The following is a 26,042-nucleotide window of genomic DNA, read 5'->3' as shown; positions in this document are numbered from 1 at the left end:
AAAACGTCCCCTTTGACGCTCTTTCCTTTCTTGGTTGTTTATATAGCCGACGTCTCTGTTCATCAGTCCAGAGCAACGAAGCCCTCCTATTGGCTGACGGTGGCCAAGTGACGTGCTCCGTCGCCACCATACTTCCGCCTGTGTGGGTTGAAACGAAACGGCGGACCGAGCTGTGCGCCCAGAAGTACAAACACAGGCTAACTGCTGGTCGTAACGTAAACAAAGGCAATACTACACGGTACTACACAGCGACTGGTCGACCGCACAGCGACCATGTTGCCCGGCGCGGTGCTGGTTCTCCTGGCTCTGGGCTTCTCCGCGGTTGACCAGGCGGCTGCAGAGAGACGGCTGGTCTACGTGACAGTGGTGAGTGCTGCTGGAGACAGACAACAACATCTCACTTGATGCATAGGACATGCGCCCGTCTTTCTGTCTGGCTGTATAATGTCTCTTTAATTAGGTTTGATCAATCAATGTACTTGAATACAACCCAGATTTATTGTAAATTATAGTGGATATACCTGTAAAACTAAAACCTGTTGACAGCAATACCATGCATTATTGGTTGCCAGAAATACCATGCATTTTTTTTGTTGTCAGCCCAATGGTACTTCCTATCGGTTTGAAGAGCGGAGAACAGATGACAATGAAGTTAGGAAAAGGGCCCACGGACTATTACACGAATGGAATGAAGTTGTTAAATGTTACAACAACAATGGTACAATTGTAGAACAATTGGCATACAGGCTTAGACTCTTCCAATCGGGTATACTTGCGGTGAACGTTTAAGGCCAACACATTTTTACTCCCAGCTTTGGTAACACAAGACGTCAAGTGGCAGCAAAGAAGAAACAACGTGAAAGATACAGAAGTTCTTGGCTACCATCAGGACAAGCCTTCCCAGTGTTCACTGTTGATTTCACTGCAAACGTGACTCATATAGGGAGTTAGGTTTCGGGAGCTGACTTGGGTCCTGTGTGGTGTGATACAAAGTGGTTTTCACTGTCCTCTGATTCCTCCGGAAGCAATGGTCCGGCGTATTTAAATACAGCTTGGGCAATTTCTGGCTTTAATTCACCATGTATTCAGTATAATACTAATATTTCGAGAGGATAAAGTTCCAGAAAAGGGAGGTGACAAAGTATCATTCCATCCAGCATCAATGGTCATCATGTCTCATTAAAATTTATGAATGGTAATTTGGTGAACTCAAAGTAAGTGAAACCAGCCCATGCAGTTTGTAAGCTTAGGTCCACCTTTTAGACTAATAAGCCATGTTAGCGACATAGCAGGTGAAAATATTCCTACATCTATAATTTCAGTCATGTGGAACACATTGGAAAAATTGACAAATATTTCAAACATCTCTGTATTTGTTTTCTGGCCATGGCTTGTTAGATATAATAATAATGATTGATCCGTTTTTTTATAGTGCTATATATAGCTCACTAATGTGCAATGGGAGTTTCCAGTTCTACCACATTTTGCAGGCAAGGTTGCTTCATGTCTCTTCAAACGGTCCCAAAAGGGACCCATTTGATTATCACCACTGCACACATTTGAACATTTGCATGACGTCTATCATGGATCATGCCAATAAAGGACTTTTAGCTCCATATTGAGTCTTCAAACTCGGCAAATAAAAGATATGCTTTGCATAATGGTTCCTTGATATGACCTTACAGCACTATTGATATAGGACTGGGTCATTTAATGGTGATGCCATTGAAAGAAGTAGGGGGGTACAGGCTGTTTGAATGCAGGCCCCTGAGCCGATTGGCTTTCCTTATCTCAGCCATCATTACACAGACTTCAATCGGGTTACAATGCATGTTTTTAAGATGAACGAATCCTACAAAAGTGGGTCAGACTTAAATTTGGTGTCTGTCGTATTGTACTCAAAGATTTGACCAGATACCATATACAATGGGGCCTGGTCTAGTTAGCTGTTGTATTTGATGAGATGATATGATATGCTCGATAGGATTCCACTATTGAAGTATACTTGTGGGACCATCCAGATATTCAAGTTTTCCTCTCTCAATGAATATCAAGTCTGTCTTTGGCTTGGAAGCAAGTGATTTTCAAACAAGGGATGTGGCATTGCATGCTATATCCCCCTTCCCTGCCAGAGCACTGTTAGTTGAAGACACCGGCCTGCCGGATCCTTTCCTCAGACCCCCGATTTAAATTGATAAATATGCTTGACCTTCATCCTGTTATTAATCCTCCTCCCTGCCAAACCTCGTTCTCCGTCACTCCACTAGTCTGGAGGAGTTGATCAAACACTGTATGTGTATATACGCCTTCACCTTGTTCTCATCCTCCTCCCTGCAAGCACTTCCTCTAACCCCATTTTGTTCTTTTTAATTAACGCAATTAATTAACGGAGCAACTGAGCCGTTTGGTATTAACATCAAATGCCCCTTTTGTTTTACAGCCCAACAACAGATCCCGGTCTCTGACCCCCACTTTTAGTTGATTAAATCCCTCCACATCAACTATTGATGTGTAAATGGCCCTTTTCTTGTCTACAATCTTGAATCTGGTTGGAAGTAAGGACAATACATAATCTCCTCTGAGAATAGCCTTCTTTGCAGATTTGTCATTTCAAAGTTTTATTTAGTCTATTTAATGTTTCAGAATAGTTTCTCTTTAAATTCTGCAGTCTGTGGGGTTCCTTGTATCATGATGTGAAACTCCCTCCACTGAGCGAGTGGGTGCTGACTGGACTGCCTAGGAAAACTGATGGTGAGCTCACATGATCAGGGTGACCATGTCATGAGTCTAGTGTTTAAGTACAACCTCATTGCAGGTCCTTCAATCGCTGCTTGTTTCCCGAGCCGCCATTGACCTTCGAGCTATCAGTGCTGTCCTAATAATAACCAGGCTAGCTCTCTATGAAATAGGAAAGCTTCATAGAAAGCTAGCCTGGATGTACCAACCTTACCTTGGCCTGTCTTTACAGTCCATGTCACAAGACTGGCCTTGTGCCTATCACTGATCTCTTCCTAAATCTAGCCGGATGAACGTCGAACACAGCTCATGTCTTTTCCTCAGTTAAAGAATTAAACAGTGCACCGGCCACCTTAATGTTTCTTGTCTTGCTGTTATAACATCTATTTCTGCAAAGATGTGTGCTATGGCTGCATCGATTACTGAACGTTTCTTGTTGCGTGGAAAGTGAATTGAATGATAGCCCTGTTGACCATCCATAGTCCTAGGTCGGTAACTGACTGCTAACGCAGCCACCTGTTTCATCTTTTGTCTGTTCACGGTGCTACCCTCCGATCGCTACCTTCCTATTGGTCAGCTGTTTCGCCATGGCGACAGATCACCCGTCAAGGCGTACCCTACGGACCCCTACCAGGAGAGCGCTTGGCCACAAGGCTTTGGCCAACTGTCGCAGGTAAGCTTCAGGAAACAGAGACTTGGGCACAGTTTTACATGGCGACTTTTGACAACCTTGCAACAGGACAACTCCAGGTGGCCAGTGATTTCATTTGGATGGTTCTTGTGTTTGTCTGTCTTGTCTTTCTGTGCTCAGGAGGGCATGAGACAACACTATAACCTGGGCCAGTTCCTCCGGGGGCGATACAAGGGGTTTCTGAACGAAACGTACGACCGTCGAGAGGTGAGCCGTGTTACAATACAGGGCTAGCATTAGACATTGAAAAAAATTCATGGGTGTTTAAAATGTTGTGGAGGTCGTCATGGTTTCTGACAAGTCAAAGTTTTCTCAAGTGAAGTGAAACTAAGCCACAACCGCTGCTGCACGTCAGGTCAACATTTTAAACATTAAAAAAAAGCTTGCCTTTTCATCATTCTGACATTTTTTTTATTTGGTTTCACTTCATGATTTAATACCTTTTAAAAGTACTTTAAATAACCAATGTGTATGATACTGTGCTATACAAATAAATGTGACTTTGACCATCTCAGAACAGTGGGCCGGGATTCGGGGTCGGGTAGCAGCCATCTCCATAGCTGCTGTATTCCTCGGACCGTTGATTTGGGGGGATATTCATCCAGTCCTTTCTTCGATTGTGTTTTCAGGTGCACGTACGCAGTACAGACTACGACCGCACCTTGATGAGCGCGGAGGCCAACCTGGCAGGTAGGAGAGCCTTTCCTTCCACAAACACAGCAGTACTTGTAGGAGTCGTACTCCTACTCTAAGTAAACGACTACCACCAGGACTCAAGACTGGGACCATTTAATTGATGCGGATGCAAGGTAATGATTTCCTAGGTCGCTTCAGGGCCAACAAAAATATAGATCCATCGCTCTCTCAGTGCCCCCCCTCCCAAACAAGGCGTTGGTTGGCGGTGTGCCACCATGGTCCACTCCAGCAGCACCATGTCACATGACCAAACAGGGGTGTTGTGAGGGGCAGCAGTTGACCTCATCAATTGCGACCACATCATTGCGAAAAGCCCCCCCCGTTACTACCAGTTCTAAATAATGCAAGAGAGCGAGCATTAGAATCGTTTTTATAGTGATTAATTCTCGATCATTCACGTGTGGCAGCTCTGGATTAATTTGGCAGCACTTATAAGGGCGGGAGATGGTGAACATATCCTCAAAAACCTTGATTCTTTTTGCACATTTTGCTGATTCAGTCCTGAGGTGAGGGGAAGGGTTATATACGTGTTTGGTGTACTGACAAGTGTATATTATGTGGGCAGGTAAAAAAAGGGAAGTTGGTTGCGATAAGTTTTCAGAAATGAACCTTATCGGAACTCACGAGGGCAACCGCACACTTTTGCAATGATGCCCCATATCATGGCAGAATGAGGAAGCCGGACTCTGTTTCGAGTATGTGCCAATGTTTGCGCCAAAAGCAATCGGCAAAGGGTTGTGACTGTGGACTCATACACAGGGTCCATTCCTTTAGTGTTATTCAAATACATGGACTGGGTTATGAGTTTTACTTAAAACCGAAAAGTTAAAGCTAAATGGTTTTATCAAATGCGTTGTTAGTAGCACATAAAAGTAAAAAAATTGACAACTCTTCAAATAACTACTTTAAAGAAATACTAAAATGGATAAGCATGATCTCTGGTGAACAATTGGCGGTTTCTATTCTGATTGGTTGAAATTGGTTCCAGGTTGCCCAGCAACACCTCCTCACCCTCACACAAACAGCAAGACGAATTGCTTGAACTTTTAGTTTTTGTGTGATTTGGCCTTAAACCAGGAGGGCAGTTACTGCAACCGACAAAAAAAGCCCACACAAGCATTCTCCATTAAACCAGGGAAACCTCCCCTGTCCACTGAATTTAATCTCCCCAACATCTGATAGACCTATTTATATCTTCTCGTAGGGCTGCTAGATTATGGAAAAAATCATAATCTAGATTATATTTGTCATTATTGAAATCACGATTATTCAAACGATTATTTTGGAGTTTGAAAACATGATGTATTTTTTCAGCATGTCTCCCAAAAACACTTTCTAACTGAGAATTTTGAAATATCGCCTTAAAAAAATACACAAAATGGTCAAAAAGAAAATATTAAAATCTAAAATAAGGTACAGATATGTATCCAGTTGTTCTTCTGCACTTTCTATAAAAAAGTCTAAAATAATGTACAGATATGTATTCAGTGCACTTTCTATAAAACATTTAATAAAAAAAAACAAAAACTTGATTATATTAGTTTTGTGATCGTTTGATGCTAAAATCGAAATCAAGATCGAAATTCGATTAATCGCCCAGCCCTATCTTCCCGTGGGTCAAAGTCGTGGTTCAGGCTATGCCCGTCTCTAATCGCTGCAACCAGATTAGAGGGCGGGATGTAGGCTGAATGTTTGATTGACGTTACCTGGTGACCCTAAAAAGCCAATAACGGGTAACTCGTGCAGTGGCCTGGTTTAACTCATAGGGGGTAATTTGAGCAATTCTTCCATATTTACATCGTATCCTACATTTAGAAAATGTGCATGTTATTTAGGATTTGGACGAGGATCAATCCATGGCACAAATAGGTTATCCAACTCATGACTTTATCTGCAATGCAGTGTTTCCCTTCATGACCACGATCATTAATCATTATTCGGTTTCCCCCCACAGCTCTCTACCCCCCCAGCGGTCAACAGGTCTTCAACCCGGACCTGAAGTGGCAGCCGATACCGGTACACACTGTGCCCCAGGACCAAGAGACTGTAGGTGCCTGCCTGGTGGATGGGTGGTTTTGGGCGGTGGGCTCTGTTACAATGCAATACCTCTGTCTCTAAGACACACAAACCAAATGGGTGTGTCCGTTTCCTATCCATCTGTAACCCGTCTCTCTGTCATATATTTTCTATGTCTTGGTTCTCATTGATTACATTTTTCTCTCTTGTATGTTGTCGTTTGTTTGGTTGTGTTTACCAGCGGAAATAAAGTGTATTTATCTGAGCCTCTACCCCTTTGTGTGTAGCTGCTCTCCTTCCCGACGGATAAGTGCCCACGCTACAAGCAGCTGATGGCCGAGACGGAGAAAAGCCCGGAGTTCGTCAACATGACCACCAAGTACTCGGTAACCCTCCCTTGAACCCCCGCGCTCACAGGCTCTGAAGGCCCAAGCACACGGCCTGCCGCGCCTGCGCAGACACAAAAACAATTTGTTTGCCTATCTCAACTTACAAAAGCTGTATGAGTTGAGTGAAGACAATGTAGCCCCACTACAAAGGTGTTTGTGCCCTGCGCACCGTTTTTAACAATGGGATGGTGTTTCTGTGTTCAGGACTTTATGGAAATGGTGCATAACAAGACGGGTCAGCTCAGCACCAGCGTGGAGACGGTGTGGAGCGTCTACGACACGCTCTTCTGCGAGGTGAGAACACACACTCGCACTAGTAGACAAACGAGCACACAAACAGACAAATGCGCGCATTCATGGACACACGCACACACACACACAAGGGCCGTGCACGTGCTCTCACATGCAAATGCAAAGGGGTGTTACTGCAAAAATACCCTGAAGTCAGAAGCCCAGACGAGCTCATCACCTGTACCGGCGACGATCTCTGTGTCTCACTGTAGACCAGAAGCAAAAAAGGACGGATCCCCTTTTTTTTTGCTGTATCTATGTCAATCATGCTTTGTTTCGAAGCAACCGCAGATAACGAGTGCTGTGTGAAAGTACAGACGATATCTAAAAAAAAATTAAAGGTTGCATGCGAGTTAACCTTTTGAGATTAAAGTAAGATTGATTATGAACTGGAGTGGTTGTGTGGTTTCCCATGACGAATTTAACGCCCCAGAAAGCAGAAGTGCGAACCTCTGAAGGCTTGTGTTTATAGAACCACTTTTCTGTTGTATTTATATTTTTTATTTTATTTTAAGATCTCGCTAAAATCCATTACGATACAAATAATGGATAATTAACAGCCAATGAAAAATGTATACGGTGGGAAAATGCTAGTGATTAGAAAAGAGATGGCATCCTTAAAGTTACCTTTGGACCAACAACATGATATCCTTTAAGATGATGGAACATTTAAATCTCATGTCAAATGTCAGACATAGCCTGACAAGATAGGTTCCTGCGCTTGACAACATAACATCCAACATAACAACCTTGTGAACACACGATCGATAGCAGTTGGAGGGACGAGTCTGTGTCCAGGCCCTAAGTCGTACTATCGATGAGGCTTTTTACAAGAACGCACTAAAACGGACCGATTGGCTTTGTTCCAATATTTGAGCTAAAAGATAAAAGCCAAATTAACTCATTAGATTGACGTTGACAATTGTGTGTGTCTGTGTGCATGTATAGTCGCGCCACAACCTCACCGCTCCAGCGTGGGTGACAGAAGACGTCATGGACAAGCTGAAGATACTGAAGGACTTTGCATTCCAGGTTTGTGGAGAAGGGTGACCCCATCGCCTTGTAATATCACCTGTGGTTGGCTAGTAACCAGGAGGTGAAACTAGGCCTGGGAGGTGCACGATTGGGGGATGGAATAGCACAGTTTTGAATTGTATACTTTGAAATGTTAACTTTAAATTAAATATTATTTGGACAGTTAAAGCTTAAGATCATTGGACATCCTGAGATTAAACATGAGCGAGCCTCAATGTGACCAGCCGTACCCCCATGTAATATCCAACGGCCCCTCGTAAAATTGTCGACAATAGCTTTGCAGCTGTAGCTGTTGTGTAACAAGTTAAGAATGTTGTGGGGTCTTAAATGAAATGAAATTAAAAGTTTTACCACTCGCGATTAGTCAATAGTTTCAAACCACATGATGGTTTGACGGTGACATTAAAATGGATGGGGGGTGAAATGTAAAGGGGACACATGTCGACATTGTGTTAATGAACCTTTTCACACACAGATCATGTTTGACATCTACAAGCACCAGGAGAAGTGCAGGCTGCAGGGAGGTGAGTTTGTTTTTGTTTGTGTGTGTGGCTGCTAATACGGATCTGTAAATGAGTTGTGTACATATCTGATAATTCACATGAGCCAAGGACTGTGAAAAGGTATTTGCTTAGTTGTTGCTCTGACTAGCTTATAGCTTTTAATAGGTTTGTTGAGAAAGAAGAACAAGTCCCGATACCGTGACTGTCGCTGCTCTGAGCTGGTTATGGAGTGTTTGCTCACGTCGCCCCCTTGTGGCTGTATTACACAACAACAGAAAAACGTTATAGAAAATCTGCAAGGATTCATGAATTTTTTAACGACCGACATGGCCACTGGAAATGACTCCTCTTACTACTTTGACTCACTGTCGCCGTGATACGCAAAGATTAGTTTCCCAACAGTTGATCAAATTGTCTAATTTGATTTTTATTTTATGATTCAGGTGTGTTGCTGGGGGAAATAGTGAAGAACCTTTCTAAGAGGGCTGAGCCGAACTCCAACGAGCCGCTGAAGATGATGATGCTCTCAGCGGTGAGCTAACTGCCATGCTATGACCTCATCGGTCCTGAAGAGGGCAGCATACGTGTCGTGGAAAATAAATTCGGCAAACTTTTCGGCACTTCTCTCTGCTGATGACAGCAATGCAGACATTGTGTTGGATATGTCTGAAACTCAAGGCAGGCATGAATTGTGATTTCCCTATCGCCGTAGAGACCGCTGATCAATACTCACGGAGGATCGGCCATTGACAATCCTGTGGTGGGATTTTGACAAAGCAAAAGTAAACCAAACTAACTTGATATTTGTGTGTGTGTGTGTGTGTGTGTGTGTGTGTGTGTGTGTGTGTGTGTGTGTGTGTGTGTGTGTGTGTGTGTGTGTGTGTGTGTGTGTGTGTGTGTGTGTGTGTGTGTGTGTGTGTGCACTACAGCATGACACTACGGTGGTGGCACTGCAGTCTAGCATGAGTGTGTTCAACGGCATCCAGCCCCCATACGCCTCCTGTCACATGATCGAGCTCTACAGAGAGGACAACGGGTGAGACGTACACACACACACACACACACACACACACACACACACACACACACACACACACACACTGGTGAAAGCAGTCACTGTAGCGTGTATGACCGCACATGACCTCGTCCAGGCAACAATGCCGTGTTTCTAATATGCAATTTGCCAACTTAGACAAGTCCTGTTCTGTTTAAATAATTATGGCCCATAGACTAATGATAGAGACGACATAAGCGCTCTTCAATCAGGTATTATTATTTTTTTTAAGTCTGCAACAGTTTCCACTAATATTGAAAGTAAGTTTATTGTGGCTTACACACTCTATGTGGGTCTCACCCCCACCGGAGCGCAACTGGCCACGCTGTTTTCCCCCTGCTTTTTTACTGTGGTAGAGCTAGCGGGAAACACTTCTAGACAGCTCGGTTCATTGCAGGGTTAATTGTGTTTTAGTGAGGCTATTGATTAGGGCAGGCTCCTTTTTTGTAATTCGCATCTTGTGTAGCAATATGGACCAAACGATGGCTCTATAGAGAGTAAGTGCTGCTGCCCGAACGTCTCCTGGGCTGGTATTACATCGCTAGGCACTAGGCACTCCGACCGGGGATCACGTCTTTAGTTCCCAGCCTCGGATCGCTGTGATGCGAATATCAGATGGATATCCATTATCTTTCTAACTTAAGTGTATATATTTAAAACTATATAAACTGCCATTGAGATGTGTGATTGTTTTGATCCACCATCACAGCAGCAGTATGCTGCTTTAAATGTAACTTTCAGTTTTGATGCCTGGACGTTCCGACATTTAAGCATGTAATATAGAGCCTCGGAGGCGGGACTAAAGTATTCTTCAGAGGTCTATTGCCCAATATCCCGAGATAGCAAACCAATCAAATTTCGCCATCTTAGGAGGTTAACGTGTAGCATATACTCATTAGCTATATGTCCTGCTTCAAAATTAAAAAAAATCGGTTTTAATTTAATTTTTTTTAATTTGGTATATTTCCATCATCTTTTCACCGTCCCATCTTGTGTCTTCATCTCCCTTCCCTCTTCCAGATCCATGTCCGTCTCCATGTTCTACCGCAACGACAGCAGCCTGCCCGAGCCGTACCCGGTGGCCCTGCCCGGCTGTTCTCAGGACTGCCCCCTGGAGGACTACATCAGAATCACAGGCCCCTTCATCCCGGATGACTTGGAGAAGGAGTGCCAGGTGCCCTCGGCGTTCAATGACAAAGGTTTGTGGCAAACACCAAAAACAACAAGGGACTGGAAAAATGGCTTGTTTTGCAAAAGCAGCAAAAAACGTTCAGAAACTTTAATATCTTGTGTCGTTACACCCACGTTTCGGCATCTTGGCGCCTTGCTAATTATTATAAAAATCTTTTTATAATTAAGTCTGTTCTTATTTGGGTAAGTGAATTGGGCTGACTATTTCATAAACAAATGTAATCAACACATAAAATAACATAAAATAAATAAATATTCAGGTGGGCTGCCTTAGGGAAGTTTAAAATGATACAGCAGTGAGAAGTCGTACTGTACACACCAGACAAAACAAAGAGACAAAGCCCAATATTCAGGTGACATGAAACATGATCATGGCTCAGGCACACATGGGCGACCTAGTTTCTGTGTGTGTGTGTGTGTGGGTGTGGGTGTGTGTGTCTGTGTGTGTGTGATGCTGTTTTCCCTTACAATATATTGTATTGTATCTCATTTACAATCTTGGGGCACTGAAATATTATTCAGACGCAAGCCTCCGTGTCAGATAAATCCTTTCCTCCTCTGGCTATAGTATGTTCACACCTATTATGTTTCTGAAAACAAATTTCCCCCACCATTTGAAAAGATTAAATCAGAACCTGGATGTCATGATGTAACCGTTTTTTCATCTATATATATTTCACATGTTATGAATAATTCAAAACATAAATACACAGAATACGAAAAGTTGTCTTGACGGTTGGACCAAAGCAGATAAAACACTTAACTTTTGTGTTTTATATGCAATTTCGTAAAAATCACTCCTCGAAGATTGGCATACTGGAAAATCTGGATTATGTCTGAATTTGCGGCATATCAAACCGTGTTGTATCGTGGTTTAAGTGCACTTCTTTAAGACTATCTTTCATAAGCGTGGTCTTAAACTCCTCCTCTTCCTCCTCCGTCTACAGAGGTGGTGGTGGCGTTGGCCGTGTCCAGCGCCCTCCTCATCTTCCTCCTGGTCCTGATTACCGCGCTCCTCTGTCGGCGGAAGCAGCCAATCACCAGCCAGGGATACCGTCACGTGACCAACCAAGAGGGCTTGGGGGGCGAGTATCACTCCTGACAGAGGGGCAAGCTCCTCCCCCAAAGGGGCGTGGCCGACCTGTGGGACAGCAGCGACTGCGACGACCTCTGAGAGAATTGGACACCAAAAGTTTTTTTTATTCTTTTTATCCAAAATAAAAAATGTTTTCCGGGTCGCAGATAAGTTGTTTCATTGAGGTCGGAGACTTTGACCGTGGACGCCATTTTACACCTGGAAAAAACGAAGAATTTCGAATCAAAACTCTTCTCTCCCACGTGGACAAAACAATAAGAACGACCTTCCCCGAGGGACCGGTGTTCCTTATTGTAAAGGGCCTTAAAAAGTACAAACAAAATACAGATTCAAAGTTGAACAAGAACACACGGTTAAGTGCGATTCCATTTAAATACTCAGGTTTACTGGGTACTCTACGGCCACTGCTCAACAGCATCACAGTTCTACATAGGTCTTAAACCAGCGCTTCTTGGGGATAAACCGGACCACCCAGTCTATCCCAGGCTTAGTGATAGCGTCCAAACAGGGTCCTTTCCACTACAGGGTTGGTCATGCGTTTTACATTTCGCTGATTGTTCCTGTATTTAAATTGAAGTAACTGCTGAAATGTTTTCTCAACCTGCCATATTCTGCTTTAGGATCGGATTAAGAGCTTATGTTTATGATAATTTGCCTGTCGAGACGATCTGTTGCGTGTGGACATGTCGGCCTTGTGCGCGGACATGTTACAGACGGATCAGTTAATTATGCTTTCCATTTCACACGCGTGTTCTGTCTTTTGGCGCTTTGAAAAGGTCTTGGAGTATCTTCGTGCGTCCCATTTTCCTTTCATGGGTGCCTATACAGTCATGCCTTAAAATCACTTTAATTATTCTGATAATTAAGAGATAATCAAACGTTTCTCAGTTCATCCAAGTATTAAAAGAGTGAATACAAATTGATTTCAGTAGTTTATGTTTCAGTGTTTTTTTTTTTCAGAAAAGAGAAAAAAGGAAATTTAGATCCTATTCACAGGTGTCATTGTAGGAAAAACACATGTGTCAATAATCACACTAAATATGGGTCTGCTCCTTGTAGGTACTTGTAAGGAAGTAGACTAATCGAGTGAAGAAAATCACATTGGAGCCGACTTGTGTTACGACTCGTGTTATGAGCTGTCGACGAAACTAAACTTGAAGAATTGCAAATGTATATTTGTTTATACCATTGAAATAACAATTAGGTTTATATTTGGTATCATTGTGATCCAATGATAAATTAATGTAGAGACGTCACTGACTGACTTTAAGGATATTTAATGCGTTTGAAATAAAGAGGCTTGATGCACAAGTTAACTACGGACTACTTATTTATTCATTCATCCAACAATTACAGTAAAATTAAATGGGTTATTAAGAGAGAAAGTGGAGGAACACAAGATTAAAAAAATGTTAAACCCCGCGTCCCTACTTTTCTCCACCATTAATGAGTGCTCTTCAAACACCTGTGATTGACTGGCAATTAGGGAGGAGTTTCCCTGATTGGTCAGAAATAAACCGGGAGGTCTTAATCTAAATTGTTTCATACAGAGGCAGTCTCACTCAAACCAGAAACTTGTTCAGAATTGCTTTCAATTGAGGCTCAAATAATCTCATTTGTATTCCTACAGAGCCTTTAGTTGCAGGTAGAGTTGCTGTGGACTTCGGTCATGATCATGGGAACCACTCCCAGGACCTTTCAGGCTGGGAGTGGTTCAACCACTAGAATATCCTGCCCCCTAATGGAAACACTATCTAAACTGCTTTTCTGTGATTTATAGCAAATGTTGCATTGTTTTGTGTCACACATTTGTTGTAATATCTGCTGTGTACATGTGTTGAATGACCTGCCAAGTCGTTTCATGGACATTTTTAATCAACCAAATGTTCCCAAATTGTTTTTGTGGGTTTTCTCTCAAGAATATATCCAGATACATTTCTGTTGTTCTGTTTTAAATTCGCCAGTAGTCGAGGTTCCTCTTAAATCTACTCAAAATGATGGAAAAACAACTTATACAGGATCTGACCAATTTCTCAGTCTTAATTATGTACCTTCCTTGCGTTGTTAACCTCTGCCCTCTTTTCCGGATAAATAAATGAGCAGTAAAGGGAAGAAACGCGTACCCAGTATTATAACATCCCTGGTTCAGTCCTCTTCCTGGAAATGAGAATGGCCTGCTGTGTTTGATGCATGTTCAGGAAATTCTCAGTAGGTTAAGTTAGCCTGTTTCTGATGCGGCAACAAAATATCCATGTCCTGTGAACTTTAAAATATAATAATAATCATTTGTATATATTTGGTCTTCACTCTTTAATATCTTGGTTCAACCTTGAGCCAGACTGGAGATGCGGTTTCGAGCATTTGGTTTGACACTTGGGGACACAGTGTTGCCAGATTGGGCCAGATTTCCCGGGCAATCAGGCAACACTGGCTGCAACGGGAAATCTGACCCAAGCGGGCAACACTGTCCCCTGCTCGACGCCTTATTGACCAAGATACCAGTTTCCCTCCAATATCACAAATTACTGTGTTTGAACCAAGACAAGATAACTCGAGTGAAGTCGGTTTGACGTAAAGTTAGTTTTAATGTTGTAGATGTCGACGTCCTTCTCTGGTGGAAAGTAAAACAATTTATGTAACATGAAAAATATTAAATTAATTAATCCCAGGAAAACAAACAGTGCACAGTAGCGGTATCTTTCATTCATAGGTAGTGGTTGCCCTGCATACGTCATTAGTGATTATGATATTTTACATAGGGGGTTACATTCAATATGGCCACACGTGAAACAATGATTGCCAACAAAATTATAATTATAATAAAACAAATATGATTAAAGCCTACAGAAAACGCTAATAGGTCTACTTACAACACAATTTAATATAAATTATATTGAGGGTAGACGTGTCTCCTAATAATTTTCATAATTATTGGGCTTATTTTTAGGTCAAAAGGTCAAAGTAGGTCAAAGCTCTGATTTGAAATGCACCCGTCGATTGCACGTAGCTATCACTGAAAAGTATGGCCTTCAAGTGTGAGAGGCGGATCGATAGAGATAGGCTTATATTCAATCAGTGATCGATTGACTGCTGAACAAACTCTGCCGTCCGATCTTAACATAGCACACACACATTGGGAACTGAATGCATCGACTTGTAGAGTTGATCACTAATCTCACATTCAAGTGTGGCAATGATTTGATGTTGACCAAATATCATTTTTAAATTGGCATATAGGATATATGGTTGGATGAGAAATAGGTCAGATGAAACTTAAGGCCTAGCAACAAGAGATTTTGGTCAAAAGTTAAACATTAAAATTTAACTCAACTACTTAATATAGTCCGAATTAAAACACAATACAATGTTAGAAAAGGCAGGTTGAATAAAAACACATTCACTAGGGAACAAAATCGGACTTAACGACTTAATAATATTAAATGACTTAATATACGGCAATGAAACAAAGTAATGTAAAATAAGAGATCCAATTAGTCATATAGGGCTGAGAATGGCACTGATCCGTTTCCAGGCAACTATCCAATAAGCCTTCACTATCGATTTTCGTATTTCCCTTGACCAATCGAAATGTGCAAAACATACAATATTGTAAAGGAATGAAACTAGCATGTTAGCACATGAATTCATGGTGTGAAATTGGATTCAATGGCTACACCAAGTAAGGAACATAGACATACTTTTCTTCCTGAAGGAAAGGCAAAATAATTGGGAGATATGACCGCGAAACATATAAGCGGATAAAGCAAGAGAATTGTACATTCAAATAATTTCCGTGCCGTTCTACGTGAGGCCTAAATACTATTAAGTGCAAAAAGTTGCTTCACAAACATCTGTACAATCATTTGATGGTTTGTCGTGTTTTTGGAGACGTCTTTATTCCTTGTACCTCATGACCTCATCATTACAATCCTGGCTCTCTTCTCCGTGCATTGCTTTTTCTTCTCCATAACGATAAACTTCTGGGCCGAGAAACGTCTGTTTCGTTGGGTCAAGCTCTCACAAATAGTACCAGGTGCTTTTTCCGTGTGTCTGTGAAAGTCCTTTTTCTCTCTGCTTATTTTGTCGTCAAGTTCTCTGGCCTTTGACCTCTTCTTCAGCAATGACAATGAATCAAATCCCTTCTTCCTGAATTAGAAAAATATATTTCTCATACTTAAAATCTCCTTATTTCATCAGTCCCAACACTCAGAGCGGCCTCTAGGTTCATCAATGAATGTCTTCAGCTAAATCGATTGAATCGACTGGGAATACAAATGCTGGCTTGGGGTTGGAGGCAACATGCAAGAAGAGGACATGTTGAAGGGTTTGGATGGTCCAGAAGATGCACGCGAACAGGAGTTCCTTCTCCCATCGCTTGGCCGCTGTCTTTCGTCCAGGCTGTTTGGAAAGGCCAGCCTATCGTCAAACACCTGCTGTCACTGAGAGACCTCTGTTTTCAGGGGTTGGATTTGGGCTTTCCAACCACGAGGGAATGTAAACGCAACACCATCAGACCAATCAGAAGAAGGTTAGCAGACGGAACAACGCAGATGAATCTACAGTCCCTTCCAACACTCTTCGTGATTTCAAACCGCTTGTGATTGTCCATGAACGTCCATGAGTAGACATCAGCTTAATAGTGTCACAAGCGTCACTGGGTGTGGCCTTACAGAGTGTAAATTCAAAATACCTTTGGACATTTACACCATATGGTAAAATAGTCGCTCTCTAAATGTGTGTGTGTACTCTGTGGGACCTCACAAAGCCAGACTCAGTAGTTCCAGCTTAGGCTCAGTTACAAGTGACCAGTGATAAAAACGTCGGAAAGATGGGAGGCTCTTTAACGGGGACATGATATATATATTATCAAAAGAAAATGTGCAAATTCTTGCGTTTTAAGAGGTCGGCCATGCTGGTAAAACACTCGTTTGGTGAACCGCTTCATTATTCTACTTTTTTGTCGTCGTCGGTTCTTCGGCTCTTGTCTACGGTTTTGAGCAAAACAAAATGGCTGCAACCTGGCGTACTTCAGGCAACACTGGGAGAGGAAACCAAAACATTCATTCTAAACGGGAAGGTCCGACGACCAACTTCAGACGACCAAAGTAATTTTTAAGCACTATTTGGGGTTTCCTTGAGTGGGAATTGTTTTAGGGGGAGGAGGGGGAGGAAGTCCCTAATTGGTGGGGGTGCAGTAGTAGTTCTGGGAGCCGCAGTACTGGTTCTGCGGAGTGGAACAATGGTGGCTCTGCTGCTGCTGCTGTTGCTGGTGGGGGGGGTGCTGGAGGTGGCGGCAGCCGTTGTTGTTCTGCGGCGTAGAGTAGAAGTTGTGGTGGTGGTGGTGGTGGATGTGGTGGGGGCCCTGGGACCCCGGGTAGGCGAACAGCAGCGGGGCCGTGGTGGCGGGGGCGTTGGCGGAGGACGAGGTGAAGGTAGGGTGGGTGAGCGTGGGGGGATGCCCGCCGACGCCCGTCAGGCTGCCGGTGCGCGGGACGGAGCCGTACCACGTGGGCGGGCCCGTCTGAGGGGCGGTGGAGAGGAGACTGTTCGAGAGAGAGAGAGAGAGAGACGGAGTGAGAGAAAGAGAGAGGGGGGGAGAGAGAGAGAGAGAGAGAGAGATAGAGAGAGAGAGAGAGAGAGAGAGAGAGAGAGAGAGAGAGAGAGAGACGGAGAGAGAGAGAGAGAGAGAGAGAGACGGAGTGAGAGAAAGAGAGAGGGGGGGAGAGAGAGAGAGAGAGAGAGAGAGAGAGAGAGAGAGAGAGAGAGACGGAGAGAGAGAGAGAGAGAGAGACGGAGTGAGAGAAAGAGAGAGGGGGAGAGAGAGATAGAGACAGAGACAGAGACAGACAGAATTAAACAAGAATTCCATGTGCAATTTTACCACTTTATCGTTATGGTCCGTGTGTGTGTGTGTCTGTGTGCGTGGGTCGTGTGCATGTTCCTGCGTGTGTGTGTGTGTGCGTGCGTGTGTCGCTGTGTGCGTCCCACCTGGCCCGGTCGGACCGGCTGGTGATGCTCCTGGTGAGGTCGTCCTCGCTGTCGTAGCGCCGAGGGTTGTCGAAGAGGTACGCCCGCGACGAGAAGCTCTGGCTGTTGATCATCCCGCCTGGCGCCTGGGGAGGAATCACACCGGGTTCTTTTACGTTGAATGCATCTTTGTGCACCTGGTTTATAGACCTGGTTTATAGTCCTGGTTTGTAGAACGGTTTTATGCACCTGATTTATAGATCTGGTTTGTAGACCTGTTTTATGCACCTGGTTTAAAGAAGTGGTTTTACATCGGTTTTGCAGCAGTTTTATACACCTCTTGCTATTTTGTTACATTTATTTTTGTGATTTATAAGAGACGTTTATGCAACGTGTTGTAAATGTTGATGATGTTTGAATCAATTTGCAGTTTATTGATTGGGAACTGTTAAAAGGGTTATTGACCAATCAGGATCCGGTATTTTCCAAAAATGCTCTGGTATATTCAAGATTAACAAAATCAAGTCGTTATTATTTGTATTATTGCAATGGTGAAATTGTACCAAGATGGCGGCTTGGAATGCACGCGACATTGTGTGAAACCCTTTTATAGAAAATAATTATAAATAATCACAAATCGATCATCTTATTCTATTATCATCGTGTGTTGTTCCAGTGGTTGTTTGTATTACTGTGCAGTATTACATTGTCGGTTAGGCCACTCTTTAATGCAGCCTGCTGTGTGAGGGGTTACATGTTCTGAATAAGGGCTGACGGCGGGGGGAGGAGCGTGCTGACCAGGTTGAGGTTGGGCTGCTGGACCCTGAAGAAGCCCACCAGGAGACTGGTGGGGAGCAGCTCCCACAGCAACAGGACCACCCCGAACACCACGTAGGTCTCACCACTGACCTGCTGCACGTCCGCCTGCACACACACGCACACACACACACGCACACACGCGCACGGACATGCACCGACCCATGCACGCACACGCGCATGCACCCACATGCATGCACGTACACAGACACATGCGTGCACACACACACACGCACGCACACACGCATGCACGCACACACACACACACACACAATACATACAAACACATGCACCGACACATGCAAGCACACAGACCCATGCACGCACAAACACCCAGATGCACACACACACACACATAACCACACAAAAACAAACAAAAACACACACACACAAGGTTAAACCAGGATGCCTGCTGGGTTTTGAAGCATTGCTTAAAAACATTGTGGTTGGTTTATTTTTCAAGCTTCTGTAAATCAATCCCTTCATCGATCTCCCACCATAATTCACTCTGGATGCCTGTGTGGATCCACACGAAAAAGTGAGTTAAAGACAAAGACATGTTTATTTAATAATGGACATTCATGTGTTGTGGTGTGTGGATATAAGGTTTCCAGTAGGTCAAGCATGACTTGACCTACTGAACGTTAACACAGCCCTGGATTAAAACAAACACACGATGAATTACCGGATATGTTGTAAAGACAGAGTCAGAGCCCGTATTGGAATCCTGCTCCATGAGTTTTCTTTCAATGAAACATAAATATATGAATTTATTTATAAATACATGACTTAGCGGATACTTGAATGATTGAACAAGTGCATGAACACGTTTAAATGTATTCAGTGTGAAGGTATAGCAACAGAGTCTCTGTGGCTGGCCTGGTTGGAACACAGTTTCACTTGTGCACACACACACACACACACACACACACACACACACACACACACACACACACACACACACACACACACACACACACACACACACACACACACACACACACACACACACACACACTGGTCTCCATGGAGCCCTTTGGACTTGGCTGTCTGTCTGTAAGGCTGAGCCCTGATGTAGGTCAACACCATCCACACACACTTACACCCCTACCCCACAGTGCAGACTACACATAATCACACACACACACCACAACATATGCAGTCCACACACATACACACACCCCAACCGAACATATGCAGACTACACACACACACGATTATTTATAGACAGACAAAGCCCTTTACTCTACTAAGCATTACTTCAACAAATCTCCTAGGATGATGTCTCACACACACACACACACACACACACACACACACACACACACACCACACACACACACACACACTACGTGTACGTGTGTGTATTCTAACACATCCAGAGAAAACCAAAGTGAACGGTACATATATGTGTCAGAAATCTGAAACATTTGCCGGCGGTTAGCAGTTTACAGAAATGACTACTTGTTGAGCAGAAACATATTTGACAAAGACAAAGTCATAGTCATATTACACCATTGACATTTTGTCATGAAGAGGCTAGTATATTTGCCGGTGAAAGCCGAACATAGCAGACAATAACGCAAACCAATTATTTTTTTCTTTGGCTCAAAACAAAGAAGCAGTAGCCTGACTGCTATGTTCAAGGCAGTATGTTTCTATGTTCATCGTTTAATTGCAAACGATGAACATATATATATATTTTTTTGTATCGTCCTGTTTTGATCAGTTTATGCCAATGTTGTTATCAATAAAAAAACATTTGCAGAAGGCAAGTCGATGCACTTCTCCATGTTGATAAGAGCATTAAAATGAGAAAAATTTATGGGACAAAGAAATCAAGGGATATTTAGCATCGAAAAAAAATTGCGATTGCGTGAGTTAACTATGACAATAAAGGCACCCAGTGCAACTTTATGTAAACATTCAATGAAAAATAAACATTCAATTTCTAGTCTTTTTTACACATAGTAAGTTTCAATACCTCCATACCATTACATATCGACATTCAAGGAGCAAAGATGAGACGTCGTTGTGTGGTGAGAACTGATAGAAAATCGTAAACAACAACAACCGCCGGTGGGGAGAAGCCATTTTTCCATTGACTGGAAGCCTGCTTTATTTATTGTAGGTTACAAAAAATAAAGAAAATGGCGGCATTGTTGTTGTTATCGATTTTGTATCAGTTCTCACCGACGTCTCATCTTTGCTGCTTTAATGTCGGTATGTAATGGTATGGAGTTATTGAAACTTACTACGTGTAAAAAAGACTAGAAATTGAATGTTTATTTTTAAGCCTCGAAAGTTGCACTGGGTGCCTTTAATGCGATTAATTGTGATTAAATATTTTAATCGCTTGACAGCATTATAGTAAGTCCATATAAAGACTGTTTATTCCAATCGATAACAATTGACACACGGTTGCTGGGTTACCGTCTGATGACACAACAGGCCAACTGATTCTAGTTATTAACTTTTACCCAAAATGTAAACATAATAATTTTGTTAAAGCACACAAAAAAAGAATGAAAAAGGTCGAAATCACAGAACATATTAAGTATCCTTCCTAGTACTTTTATTCCGTCTGCCATTGAGGCCAAAACAAATGAGGCATTCAAAATAAAGACGGCATGGCGGTTGTCGTCATGGTTACCTGATCGGAGACGCTGAACCAGCCGTAGCTGAAGGGGGTGGCGGGCCCCTCAGGGGCCAGCACCACCACCGCCAGGTTGTAGCAGGCCCTGGACGTGAACAGCAGGATGATCAGAGAGCCGATGGCCGTGGCCTGTCTCACCGAAGTGCCCTGAAGGGGGCAGGGGGAGGGGGGGGGAGAGGAGGGAGGAGGGGGGGAGGAGGGGGGGGGGGGGGGGGAGGGGATAAGGAGGAGGAGGGGAGGAGGAGGATGGAGGGGGAAGAGGAGGATGGAGGGTGAGGAGGAGGAGGAGGAGGAGGAGGAGGAGGAGGAGGAGGAGGAGGAGGGGAGGAGGAGGGGAGGAGGAGGAGGGGAGGAGGGGGGTGGAGGGGAGGAGGGGGGGAGGAAGAGGAGGGAGGAGGAGAAGGGGAGGAGGGGGGGAGGGGGAGGAGGAAGAGGCAGCGGTGGAGGTGGTGGGGGAGGAGGAGGAGGAGGAGGAGGGGCCGGAGGAGGGGAGGAGGAGGAAGAGAAGGAGGAGGAGGAGGTGGGGAGAAGGAGGAAGAGGAGGCAGGGAGGAGGTGGAGGCAAAGACTGTCAAAAAAAAGAGCCCTGTCTTCCGGCTGACTTGTGCACTTTTGTTGATTTGTGATGATCTAGGTCTAGCCCGGAACGTTCTTTGTTGAGCTGCACTGTTCTTCTGAATTCAGAGAGCACTTTGACAATGGGATATGTACTGGTACGGTAACATTGCCACACATTAAAATAAATAAATAGCTGAAAACACATTTGGAGTCTTACACCTACCTATTCTTACACTGCATTTTTTTGTAGTGACTCGCATTGCATAAAAAGCGTCTGCAAAAAATGACTAAATCTGTGTGTCCTTATGTGTGTGTGTGTGAGTGTGTGTGTGTGTGTGTGTGTGTGTGTGTGTGTGTGTGTGTGTGTGTGTGTGTGTGTGTGTGTGTGTGTGTGTGTGTGTGTGGTGTGTGCCGTGTGTGTGTGTGTGGTGTGTGCGTATGTGTGCGTCCGTCCGTGCATGTATGTCCGTGCATGTATGTCCGTGTGTGTGTGTGTGTGTGTGTGTGTGTGTGTGTGTGTGTGTGTGTGTGTGTGTGTGTGTGTGTGTTGTATCACCTTGGACTCCAGGTAGACGTTGGCCGAGGACATCTTGGCGATCCTGAAGATGCAGACGGAGAGCGAGACGGCGCACAGCACGAACAGGCTGTCGTTGACCAGGACCCGGGCCAGGACCGCCCGCCGGACCCCCCCCGCACTAGGGGAGACACACACACACACACACAAACACACACACACACGCACACATACGCGCACCCACGCATACACATATACACACACACACAGTCGTGTCAGGTTGGGAGTACTCACATTTAATAGTCCCCGGAGCAAACGGCGGAACGACAACAAAACAAGAATGAATATATAAACTTAAAAAGTAAGGAAATTTGTGTTTGGTCGATTATTTCTCTGTGGTAACAATGCTTTTTGGCAATAAAATTTGCCATATCTTCAAACAGCTTATTTTGCTGGATAGGGCCCTTGCGATAGGGCAACTTCGAGCTGGTGTTCCGCAAAACCAAGCATCTCCCTCACTGGAAAAACGAGGCTCGTCATCAATGGAGGCAATCTCAATGCAGGGAGATATTAGAGATGAGATTCTGCAACCAGTGGCAATCCCATGTCTCCACAGTCTGGGACCGAACTCGATCCTCCAAGAAGACAACGCTCGCCCCCACAGGGCGGGGTTTATCAGAGACTACCTCCAGAATGTGGGGGTGGAGAGGATGGAATGGCCTGCTAGCCGTCCTGACCTCAACCCCATTGAACACTTGTGGGATCAGCTTGGGCGTGCTGTTCGTGCCAGAGGGACCAACGCAACCACGTTGGCTGACTTGCGACAAATGCTGGTTGAAGAATGGGATGCCATCCCACAGCAGTGTGTGACCAGGCCTCCAGCATGAGGAGGAGGTGCCAGGCTGTTGTGGCTGTGCATGGTTCTTCCACACGCTACTGAGGCTCCTGTTTGTGAAATGAATAAATTGTTAAATTGCAAATATGTCTTGTTTCTTCAAACTTCAATCATCGAATCCATCAAAAACCAAACGAGTCAATGGCAGAAAAAGCTGTTTGGCGTTGGCAGAGAAGATTTGGCAAATTTTTCATGGGCGCAACCCACATACTCAGCTCTGCTGCTCATCCCACAAGTGCATTTTCCTTACAAATTTGGCACCATTTGAAAGGGAACTATACAGGCTTTCCAACGGTATAAGATTTATTTCCCAAAAGCATTCTTACCACAGAGAAAATAATCAACCAAACACAAATTTCCTTACTTTTTGAGCTAAGTTTATATATTTTTTTACAAAGAAAAAATGGACAAAGCAATATCCAAAACATTCTAACCAGAGTCCCGCCCTCTCTCTAGCCCCTAGATCCATGTAAGTGGAAGTCCCGTCCTCTCTTTCATCGCTAAATCCATGGAACTGAACGTCCCGCCCTCTCTCACGTATCTAAATCCATGGAACTGAACGTCCCGCCCTCTCTCACGTATCTAAATCCTTGGAACTGAACGTCCCGCCCTCTCTCACGTATCTAAATCCATGGAACTGGAAGTCCCGCCCTCTCTCACGTATCTAAATCCATGGAACTGGAAGTCCCGCCCTCTCTCTCAACACTATATCCATTGAACAGAACGTCCCGCCCTCTCTCTCGCCGCTATATCCATGGAACTGGAAGTCCCACCCTGTGGCGCTCATTCTGAGCAGCCCGCTCCTGGCGTTCTGTGGTGAGAGGAGGGCGTTTGGGTACGAGGTTGAGAGTCCAACGGAGCAGGCCAGACTGACCGTGATACATGAGACCGACCAGCTCAATATTGGGCTGCTTCCCATCCTGGCCTAGATTAGCGTTAAGTGATGTCACCTGCTGCCATGAATCCCCCCCCAAAGATTGACACGGTGTCACTGTAGGCCCGTAGGAATCAGCAAGCACACCCTACGTTTTTCCTAAACTTTGATTCATTTAAATGGTCACTCTTTAATGTCACGTTATTCATTCATTTTACAATGCCAAAAAAAATATGAACTGTATTATTTATCAATGTATTATTTATTTAGGTTCATAATTATACAATATCCTTTAACGTGTGGCAGAACTGTTAGTTTATGGTCCACTGTGCGGACCGCTCACCTGGCGGGGTCGGCGCGCTGCTCGGCGCTCTGGATCAGCAGCGCGCAGGTCAGGTTCACCACCAGGAACAGCACGCTGAGGCACAGGAAGACCAGCCGCAGGGGGACCCTGTTCGATGCCGCAGACGGGGCGAGAGACAGAGAGAGAGGGAAGAGAGAGAGAGGATGTCCTTTAATACCGTTAAAGTACTCGTGATTTGAAAGTATTCCAAAAAGTGTAGTGAAGTCAAATATTTCAATGTTATAGTATTGATACTTCAAGAATGTGTCAATAATACCGGTAAGTAAACCTAGCATTAAATTCGAATTCCGTTTCATGTCGTCAACGCGGGACACATGTTGAAAACATCACAACAACGTAATAAATGCGAAGTATAGGAAATACAGCTGCTCATTTTCAACCACAACTATGTTGGCCGACAGAACAGGGCGACCAGAGATGAAAAAAAAAGTCACCCAAACTACTTACTTATACTTGGTGAGTTCTGGGGAATACTTTGCTTTAGCCTTGAACATCACCTAGAGACAGAGAGAAAGAGAGAGAGACAGACAGAGGAAGAGAGAGAGAGACAGATACAGAGGGAGAGAGAGCAATGGTCCAAGAGAGAGACACAGAGAGGGAGAGAGAGAGAGAGAGAGAGAGAGAGAGAGAGAGAGAGAGAGAGAGAGAGAGAGAGAGAGAGAGATACAGAGGGAGAGAGAGCAATGGTCCAAGAGAGAGACACAAAGAGAGAGAGAGAGAGAGAGAGAGAGAGAGAGAGAGAGAGAGAGAGAGAGAGAGAGAGAGAGAGAGAGAGAGAGAGAGAGAGAGAGAGAGAGAGAGAGAGAGAGAGAGAGAGAGAGAAGCATCAGAATAATGGCAAATTTATGTGAAAACCTTTGGCCCAATGTTTCACACTGCTGTTATTGATGGAGTTTATTTATAAGCTACATGAACACCAAAGAAAGAAAGAACACTTCAAATTTGATGTTGAAAAGGTTGAAACTTGGGATCACTGGGCAGTACATAAAACAAAAACTGTGAATTTATAATCCCTTCACCAGCAACAAGGCTTGAAAATCCCCATTTGAGGTTGACCACATGACACTACGCAGACATGATACTGTGTGCGTAGATCTGAGTGTGCATGTGTGCGTGTGCTAGCGTGTGTGTCCATCGGCGGCACGTGGTCCGACCTGACAGAGCGGTGTCACTTCTACGTTCATCTTGGGGTGTGTCACTGTGTGAACTCAGAGCCGGGTTGTTGCCCTGGCAACGCTTCACCGCCGATCCCCTTAAGATTTAAACTTGTACCCTTTTCCTGTATCCCTCAAGGAACCTTGACCTCTAACCTCCTCTGGACCACTGATCAATCGTTCCACATCCGACAGCCTCCCTAAAAGACATCTCCAAACGGTCATCCATGACGACGTGGAGTTAAACTCCATGACGACGTGGAGTTTAGCGTTTTAATGGAAAATGTTTATGAATACAAGAATAGATGGACAAACAGCTAACGGCTTGTCTGAAGACGATGAGGATTCTGACGTAGGCAATCAACCGCCACGACATGATTGGTCTGCTAATGACGGTCATTTGGGAGTACCGAAAGTGACTTGTCAGTGTGTGCGTTGGGTCACACCCATAATTGTTTCTTCGATCAAGAACAAGAACTGAGTCAGGGTCTCGTTGCGCACGAGGCAACAGAATATATTATGAATGATCATTATTAAGAACAACAGC

At 44.1% G+C, this 26,042-nt stretch overlaps 3 protein-coding genes across 4 annotated transcripts in view; 2 read left to right on the top strand and 1 right to left on the bottom strand.

The window, feature by feature from the left end:
* LOC115542259 (uncharacterized) overlaps window positions 1–26,042 on the top strand; it is a 578,272-nt gene that overhangs the window by 280,842 nt on the left and 271,388 nt on the right. The window lies entirely within an intron of this gene.
* Window positions 109–13,014, top strand: acp2 (acid phosphatase 2, lysosomal). Of its 2 annotated transcripts, none has more exons than XM_030354595.1 (13): window positions 109–366; window positions 3,314–3,409; window positions 3,548–3,634; window positions 4,057–4,117; window positions 6,078–6,169; window positions 6,427–6,525; window positions 6,733–6,822; window positions 7,768–7,851; window positions 8,330–8,378; window positions 8,801–8,889; window positions 9,287–9,393; window positions 10,432–10,610; window positions 11,550–13,014. In XM_030354595.1, exons 1-13 carry the CDS (start codon window positions 274–276, stop codon window positions 11,702–11,704), a joined length of 1,281 nt encoding a protein of 426 aa, XP_030210455.1. In that variant the 5' UTR covers window positions 109–273; the 3' UTR covers window positions 11,705–13,014. The 2 variants fall into 2 exon arrangements, with proteins under 2 accessions (XP_030210455.1, XP_030210456.1); XM_030354596.1 differs by lacking the exon at window positions 109–366 and adding an exon at window positions 2,727–2,751.
* The window catches only part of gpr137c (G protein-coupled receptor 137c), a 16,449-nt gene continuing 4,666 nt past the window's right edge, over window positions 14,260–26,042 (bottom strand). Inside the window, exons 2-8 of the mRNA XM_030354579.1 lie at window positions 24,789–24,838; window positions 24,321–24,428; window positions 22,251–22,389; window positions 21,135–21,284; window positions 18,464–18,589; window positions 17,687–17,811; window positions 14,260–17,241 (exon numbers count right to left, since the gene is read on the bottom strand). Coding sequence (XP_030210439.1) covers window positions 16,875–17,241; window positions 17,687–17,811; window positions 18,464–18,589; window positions 21,135–21,284; window positions 22,251–22,389; window positions 24,321–24,428; window positions 24,789–24,838 — 1,065 coding nt within the window. The 3' untranslated portion in view covers window positions 14,260–16,874. The remainder of the gene's footprint in view (window positions 17,242–17,686; window positions 17,812–18,463; window positions 18,590–21,134; window positions 21,285–22,250; window positions 22,390–24,320; window positions 24,429–24,788; window positions 24,839–26,042) is intronic.

Source organism: Gadus morhua, chromosome 4, assembly GCF_902167405.1.
Source record: "Gadus morhua chromosome 4, gadMor3.0, whole genome shotgun sequence".
In the NCBI taxonomy this organism is placed as follows: Eukaryota; Metazoa; Chordata; class Actinopteri; order Gadiformes; family Gadidae; genus Gadus; species Gadus morhua.
This window is presented reverse-complemented; position numbering and strand designations above follow the sequence as displayed.

Excerpts from the sequence above, each read along its gene's own strand:
- acp2 (XM_030354595.1), top strand. The coding sequence starts at position 274 with ATGTTGCCCGGCGCGGTGCTGGTTCTCCTGGCTCTGGGCTTCTCCGCG. Across the intron at positions 6,170-6,426 it reads TGCCCCAGGACCAAGAGACT|CTGCTCTCCTTCCCGACGGA; the intron begins GTAGGTGCCTGC and ends CTTTGTGTGTAG. Across the intron at positions 8,890-9,286 it reads AGATGATGATGCTCTCAGCG|CATGACACTACGGTGGTGGC; the intron begins GTGAGCTAACTG and ends TGTGCACTACAG.